Source organism: Eriocheir sinensis, chromosome 4 (genome assembly GCF_024679095.1).
Source record: "Eriocheir sinensis breed Jianghai 21 chromosome 4, ASM2467909v1, whole genome shotgun sequence".
NCBI lineage: Eukaryota > Metazoa > Arthropoda > Malacostraca > Decapoda > Varunidae > Eriocheir > Eriocheir sinensis.
Window position 1 is genome coordinate 23,438,269 of NC_066512.1, and position 8,546 is coordinate 23,446,814.

General features: G+C 43.1%; 1 protein-coding gene across 1 annotated transcript; it reads right to left on the reverse strand.

Moving 5' to 3' along the window:
• Window positions 1-6: 6 nt before the first annotated feature.
• On the reverse strand, window positions 7-4,239 carry LOC127010178 (AP-2 complex subunit sigma). The gene is made up of 4 exons (XM_050884058.1): window positions 4,142-4,239; window positions 2,791-2,940; window positions 1,717-1,890; window positions 7-1,026 (listed from the first exon to the last, which is right to left on the reverse strand). Exons 1-4 carry the CDS (start codon window positions 4,142-4,144, stop codon window positions 925-927), a joined length of 429 nt encoding a protein of 142 aa, XP_050740015.1. The 5' UTR covers window positions 4,145-4,239; the 3' UTR covers window positions 7-924.
• Between the last annotated feature and the right edge of the window lie 4,307 nt (window positions 4,240-8,546).

Genomic DNA, 8,546 nt, shown 5'->3' on the forward strand with positions numbered 1-8,546 from the left:
GGTGCCTTGGCCACCACACTGTGTGCCTCTTAAGGGAATGGCATCGTGACAGACCTTGCGGCTACCAAGGAGGAAGAACACCAGAGGGAGAGGAAGTTAGGAGGAACAACATTATTCACATGATGAGTCTGCCATGTTACAAAAACAAAAAAATGAGTATGAGAAGAAAAAGAGAGGAAGAAATATATCTTACCCTTTCACAGATAGTTTCAGACCGGTAAGAATTATATTAATTATGAGTAAAATATAAGTTCTGTGCATTGCCAGGCCAGACACACCACCAGTGACCAGGCCAGCCAAGGGACCTGAGTTTACGTATGCATGAAATAAAATTATGGCATGAAAACAATAGCATGGATGAGCCCCTCCTCTGCTGCCTAACGTGTGCGTGTGTGTGCGCATGTGTGTGTGTGTGTGCATGTGCATGTGAGTGTGTGTGTGCGTGTGTGTATATAAAACTGGAGGTGGTAGTGGTGGTGGCATTTAACTGTATGGCCCTGAATGATTGACTGGCTGACTGAACGACTGACTGACTGACTAACTGAGTGACTGACTGACTGATGGACTGTTATGTTATGAGACTCGTTGTGTGAGCGCCAACACTCACCACTAGCATTCCTCTCTAATACTTTACATACGCTAAATATACATAGACAGGCAGCTCTGCAGGACAGCTGGGCACTGGGCACCACTCCCCCAGGCCATCAGTCAGCGCTGGAGAGGCCGTGGATGTCTTACAGTACATATATACACAACCCGAAGGTGGGGGAGGAGGGGAGGAAGGGGAGAAGTACTTTTATCCCATGCTACCTTGATCTTTTGGCCTTCTCTTTCTCTCTCTTTTTATCTCTCTCACTCTCACTCTCTCTCTTGCAGGTTGCCCGAGCCAGCTGTTTGTGTGTGGGGTCGGTGGAGGGCACCCCTTTATTCTAACGAGTTGAGCATAAGGAGCTGCTTGAGTACCTTCGTTTGGCTGGTCTCCCGGATCTCCCCCGCCAGGAACATCTCGTCCACCACGCTGTAGGCCTGTGGAGGGTACGTCTGAGTGAGGAACCTTGACTAATGGGGACAAAAATAGAGTGATGCATAATGGCAGAGTGAGGAACCTTGACTAATGGGGACAAAAATAGAGTGATGCATAATGGCAGAGTGAGGAACCTTGACTAATGGGGACAAAAATAGAGTGATGCATAATGGGAGAGTGAGGAACCTTGACTAATGGGGACAAAAATAGAGTGATGCATAATGGCAGAGTGAGGAACCTTGACTAATGGGGACAAAAATAGAGTGATGCATAATGGCAGAGTGAGGAACCTTGACTAATGGGAAGGAAAGTAAAATAGTGATGCAAAATGGTATTAAGAAACTTTAACTAATGGGAAAAAAGAAATACAGTGACAAGGAAACTTCATATATACACAAGAATATAAGAAGACGACAAGAGGCACAGACAAGGAGTAAGGAAAAGGAACAGATAAAGATAAGTAAGGTAAAGTAAGATAAGTAAGATAAAAAATAAGTCAAGTTGTCTCCTGTCCTCTGCAAATTTGAGCTTGTATCCAATGTTAATTTAAGATGAAAGAAAGAAAAAAAACACTCAGCAACAAATACCTATTTTTGTTTTCTCATTTAAAGGCTTTTTTTTTGTGTGTAGGAGAATTAGACCCCCAGTGAAAAGAATTTCAATGAAGATTCTTTCAGCTTCATCCTGTTTACCTTGTAGAAGTTGAACACCAGGTCGAGCTCGCACACGTTGTGGAAGTACTCGTTGAGCACCTCCACGAAGTTGTGAATGGCCTCCAGGTACGCCAGGTTGTTGTCCGCTATGTCAACACAGATGCAGAAGTACAGCCCGGCATACCGACGGTAGACAATCTTGAAGTTACGGAACTGTGAGGGAGACAGGCAGGGAGCTCTTGGTAACGAGCCAGCAGTGAAGAGGGGTGGGGCTGCTGTAGGGATTTAAGGGGAGGGTTATGTGTTTTTCAGAGGGAAACCATAAATAGTCAACGAGATGCTTAGAAAAAAAAAAAATAGGTGAAACCAAAGTAAAGCAAAGGATGAAGAATAAAGAAATAAAAGCAAAGTGAGGGAGGAAGTAGTAAGTACACATGCCCTTAACCTATCGTTCTCTACCATGCCCTTTGCCTCATGGGAAGTTCACAGAAACAGAGCATCAGAGTAATGTAGAACAGAACAGTGAAGAAAAAGGCTCTTAAGGGTCAATCAAATGAATTGTGAGAGATGACCAAGCACTATGCATGGCACACTGGGCAGTGCAATGCAAAGTGGTTGTTATTGTCCTGACAGATCCCTTTCCCCTTTCCTGATAGGGAGAAATGCTACTAGATTGCCATAATGCAGTCAAGAACTCATGCAACCCGTAGATCATGGCCTCAACTCAAGCTTTGAGCAGCTCAGCACTGATATTACAAATAACAGCTGCCTTTCCACCCCTCCACCTTGCCAGATCCTCTCTGGCTTCATCAGGAGCAGCTAAGATATCATTAATGGGTGGTTCAGCATTTGCTATTTGTAACCCAGTAGTTAGGAGCTGCCTGCTTGGAGGGTTCGCCATGAACAGGTGCTTGAAATACTCAACCCAATGAGAAGAAAAAGAAGAAGAAAAGAAGTAGTAGTTAGAAAAGAAGAAGAAAAAGAAGAAGAGAACCAAGAGGAAAAAGCTGAGACAAGAGTTGGAGGAAGCAGTAGAATAAGAAGTGGATACAAGTGGGGCCAGATCACCAAGGCCATCCACCGCACACCTCATCCCCTCCCCTGGCAACGCACCTCCACAAAGTTGGTGTGTTTGGCGTCGCGCACCGTCACTACCGCATGCACCTCCTCAATCAGCTTCTGCTTCTCGTCGTCATCAAAGTTCATGTACCACTTGGCCAGCCGCGTCTTGCCCGCCCGGTTCTGGATGAGGATGAACCGGATCTGTGGAGGAGAGGAGAGGGAATCCAGAGTTAAGAGGTTGCTTATGTATGGATGGAGTTAGAGTAGAATGAACCGGATCAACAACAAATGGACTAAAAGAGTGTTAGACTAAGAAATAGATGGACCAAAAGAATGACATATTAAGGGTAACGCTAATAAAAGTAACAAATATTGCTGTCCTACTACAAACAGACCCACTACAACAATATCTTGAGGTAAAAACAACATTCTCCCACTACAATACAAAAAATTACCAACCCCGCGAGTAATTATTCCCTTCAATAACACTCGTATAACAAAAATAGTGCTCCTCATACAACACTAACACCCTGGAAGAACACTTAAGGCTGTAATCACACTCTAAACCCCTACAACATCACCCAAACAGGCAAAATACACCCACTACAATAATACAAGTAACCCCATAAATAATTTTCCCATCCAGTAACCAAAGTTCCAGCCCCCTTACATTACTAACCCCCTACAATGACACTTAAAGGCTAAAAACACACTCTTAACCCCCTACAATACCACCCAAATGGGCAAAACACACCCACTACAATAATACAAGTAACCCCATAAATAATTTTCCCATCCAGTAACCAAAATTCCAGCCCCCTTACATTACTAACCCCCTACAATAACACTTAAAGGCTAAAAACACACTCTTAACCCCTACAATACCACCCAAACAGGCAAAACACACCCACTACAATAATACAAGTAACCCCATAAATAATTTTCCCATCCAGTAACCAAAATTCCAGCCCCCTTACATCACTAACCCCTACAATAACACTCAAACATAAAATCAACCCCTTAACCCTTACAATACCACTCAAACAGGCAAAGTCCACCCACTACAATAATACGAGAAGTAACCCCGTGACTAATATTCCCCTCCAGTAACCAAAATACCAGTCCCCTTACATTACTAACCCCTACAATAACACTTAAAGCCTAAAAACAACCCTTTAACCCCTACAATACCACTACAACAACCCCACGAGTGACAATTTCCCCTACAATATTTCCAAAAACCTCAGACGGGTGGGTGTTTCTCGCCTTATGCGGCCCCCAAGGGTATATATTCTCCCCTTAGCCCTACCCAGGGGGAGAGTACAGCCCCGGGGAGAAGGTTACAAGGGCGAGAAGGCGTTAATAAGGGCGTGAAGGGCGATAAATAAGGCGAGGCACCCACCATGTTGACTGCCTGGCGGGTCTGTTATGGAGGCTGCCGTGCGCCCCGCCCCCACAGCCTCCTCCTCCTCCTCCTCCCTTATATCTCTCTTAAAGCTACATTATATACCTTCCTTATGTGTGTATTTGGTTGCTGGTAAGGTTGTTTTAATTTGAGACTGTGTGGGAGATTTTTTTTTATTTTTTTACATGCGATACTCCCCTCTCATCCTCCCCCTTCTCTATATATCTCTTAATTTCGGCTTAAAACTACCTTATATATCTTCCTTTTATGTGTATTTGGTTTTTGGTAAGGTTGTTTTAATTTGAGACTGAGGGTTTTTTTTTGGCGATAACACCCGTACAGCTCCTCGATCCTCCTTCTCCTCCTCCATCCCTTCTATTTCTTTTAAAACTACCTTATATACCTTCCTTTTGTGTGTATTTGATTTCTGGTAAGGTTGTTTTAATTTGAGACTGAGTGTGAGTTTTTTTTAAATACGATCATCCGGCCCCTACATGCAGCTCCTCCTCATCCTCCTTCTCTATATATCTCTCTTAAAACTACCTGTATACCTTCCTTTTGTGTGTATTTGGTTTCTGGTAAGGTTGTTTTAATTTGACTTTTTTTATATGATCCATCGCCCCCCCACAGCGCCTCCTCCTCTCTCGATCTTTTCCTCCCTTATTTTATCTCCTAAACTACCTAAACGTTCCATTACAGCCTGTTTTTTGTGCATTATTTTTTTGTTGTGTGTGTGTGTGTGTGTGTGTGATTTTTTTATACATAAGAACATAAGAACAAGAAGATAAAAATTAATTAACATATGATCCATCCGCCCCCACAGCCTCCGCCTCGTCCTCCTCTCCCTCCTCCTCTCCATTTATATCTCTCCTAAAACTACCTTATATTCCTTCTTTTTGTGTGCATTTGATTTCTGGTAAGTTTATTTTAATTTATGCGTGATTCCACCCAACGTTACCTCTCTATTTTATCTCCGAAGCTACCTTGTATACCTTATATTACAGCCTCTTTTTATTTCCGTATTCATTCTTGGTAAAAATTTTATCATATTTAACTTTTCTAATGATAAATATAACTGAATAGCGTTTTTGTGTGCTAAGTACGACAATAGTAACGATAGAGTTGTTTGAGAGAGATTGTCGTACTCAGAATATTGCGTTTCATAAAAGCTGATGGATGTACATACCCACACAAATAACGCTAATTAATTAAATTCATTATCAAAATCGTAAATTATTGATGTTTTTTTGGAATATTTATGGGTCAGAGAAACCAGAAAATACAAGTTCGATAATCTGGTCACGCTGTTGTCCTTCCTGTGCAGTCCATTGTTGCGAGAAATAACTCCTCGCAGAAATAGGTCACTCTGCATTCCACTACGCATGTCCACCGGGGAATACACAGCAGGAGAACACATTAATTTGCCTGGCTTTGTTCTAGTTTATCTTTCTGTGATCTTTTTGATGGTTGATATTGCCCAAACAAGCAAGAACTGAGTGAACATCAACGTAGAGTATAATTCTTTCTAAAATCTGTTCTATTCGCTTGTTATATAACCTTCTCTAGATTAAAAGTGTCCCTCTGATGTTTGTGCCATGTAGTGGAGCCAAAACAGGACAAGTAAACGATAGCGGTGAGTGAAATAATAGAAAAAAGGAAGCAAGTTGAACCTCTCCCTGCGAGTTATTTTGCGGTGCGAGGTGACTCCTACAACATTGTCCCTCCACCACCGCACCACCACCACGACCTTCGCCATGTCAGGCCGCGCAGGTACTTATCATGGCCTTATTTTCCTATTACCCGCCACCCTTCGCCTCATTGCTATAACCTATACTAATAACTGACTTCCCTTTCTTTCCAGGAGGCAAGAAGAAGCCCCTGAAGGCTCCCAAAAAGCAGAACCAGGACACTGACGACGTGAGTGTTTCCGCCATGAGGAGTGACGGGCATATCTTTAACAGGGAGCACACGGCACCACTCTCACTCTCTCCCTTTGTGTTCCAGGACGAGAAGGCGTTCAAGCAGAAGCAGAAGGAAGAGACCAAAAAGCTGGAGGAGATGAAGAAGCGGGCAGCGGCGGGTGGCCCCCTGGGTGAGTGGCGGGTGATGGCGGCGGCGGGGCGTTGGGATAGATTTTTTGATTTTTGTGTTTTTAAGCCGCAGCGTCCTTTACTCATCATCCTAGACGGCCTTCAGTGTCAGTGCAGGCTCCAGCATATAAGTTCCCTTGGGTGGTGATCACTGACAGCTTGGTATTGATTTGGAGTTCGTTGCTGGAAAAATGTATTGCTTTATAGGAAAACTCGGTATTATTTATAAGTGCGCCCGTGTCACGGCGAGAGGCACTCATCGATACGCACAGATCTTCTGGAAGAGGCATATGCCTATGGCTCCACCTATGTGCTTTATGAAGTTCTGTGTGGTGATACAACATTGCTGTATTGCTTTTCCGACACAAATTACTTGTTCGAAAGATATTTTTGTATATAACTAAAATGAACGGTTGCTGCCATGATGGGTACGTGTTCCAGCCCTGGTAAAATTTTGCAGAATTTCCCGAAAATTCTGCCAACTTTGAATCTCGGCAGAAAACTTCAGAGAAACTATGTTGTGTGACCACGCCTTACCACAGCACTTGACAGCTCTGTTTCTCAACGTTGTCAGAGTGCTGCCTCTGACCCAGCCCAGACTGTCACTCCCTGTCGCCTCGCGCTCTCATGTGCTACACAGTTGACAGCTGATCCTCTTATTCCTCATTTTTTCATTTATTTATGGAATCCATAAAATTAAGCCTTTAATAGAAATAACTATACACAGAATGTATACAGTATTTACTTAAAAGCAGAGAGCATGGAAGGCCTGTACATTGCACCCAGGCTCCAATCCGATAATTGGAGACATAGGTGTGGCAGGGAGGGTAGGACCTTTAGGAGCCAATGCCAGAATGGGTAAATCTTAAGAATAGCAGCTCCTAGCGGGTGCACATTTAGAGTATGGTGTAGTGGTAATTACAACATTTCCAGCACATACGACGGGGGTTTGACAAGCGGACAGGCGTGTTTTTTTACCCTTACTACAAGTGATGCTGACAGGCCCCTGTAGGAAGTAAGGTGGGTCATTGGTTAGGTTGTTTGGTTGGTTAGGTATGGATTCGTTAGGTAGAGTGTGAGATATAGGCATGTTAATTAATCCAACCCGAACCAAAACATAGAGTATTTCAACGTGTAGACAAGGCTTTTGTGATGTTTATTACAGTATGTATTGAGTGATTTTCTTCAACGCCATCGACAAATACAGTTTTTCTTCATTTCCCATCTGAATGGGGAAAACAAAGCATATCTGATAGAAACTAATGTCAGATTCATTCTAAACACATCAATAACCACCAGAAAAAAAAACTTGTTGGGAACGTGAAAAGCATCCTGGTCCTAATTTTATGTGTTACCATGAATTCCTTGTTGGGTCTGGGGACAAAAATATTCCTATGTTGTTTTCATCCTCTAAGTGTGTAATGACCCTTCCCTCTCCTCATGTCCTCAAGTATTAACCAGTCCGCTGCAATTGGCACAGATTTGGCTTTCACTGGTAGCCTGGTAACATACTCCCAGGTCTTTCTCTGCCTCTGTGGTGGATAGTGGAGTGTTTCCCATGTGGTATTGGTATGCTAGATATCCCCTCCCAAGGTGCATGACTTTACATTTTTCGTCACATTTTTTGTCATTGAATTATAGCAGCCATTTTTTGTTCCATTCCATTTGTTCCATTTCTGTAGCTTGTAGGAAATCACTGTCAAGGGGTTAATGGATCCTTGTTCTTTCAGCTTCGGGTGGCATCAAGAAGAGTGGCAAGAAGTGAGAATGAGAGACCAACCCCTCATCCACCCTCAGCCTTCAAGATACTTCATTTGACGCTTTTACACATTTTATCTTCATTAAAGGATATGTGGTTACTCATTCATTAATAAACAAATCAGTTTCTGACATGCTTTCTGTAACCAGTAGAACAAGTGACAAACATGCAGGTGAATGCAGTGAGTAGCTTCTTGTATAGGATGTTTTTGCCGATACCTTCTTATCAACTTCACCTACCCTTAACCCCTTCACTCCGGCGACACCGACGGGCGCCCGACGGCATCGCCGTTAAACCTCTTCCATCTTCTCTTAATCATCTTCTAAACCTCTTAAGAAGAAATGGAAGAGGACTTTAGAGGAGGATTGAGAGGTTTAGAAGAGGATTAATCTTCCATTTCCTCTTGACCCATACTGTGACACTGACGTCTGCGTCACGGATGGAAAGGGTTAACCCCTTGTTCCATGCACACTCTTTCCTCTTCTGCACATATTATATCAAACTACTTTTTCAGTTACCTTATCCACTTACTAAAACATCCCACTTCCTAACA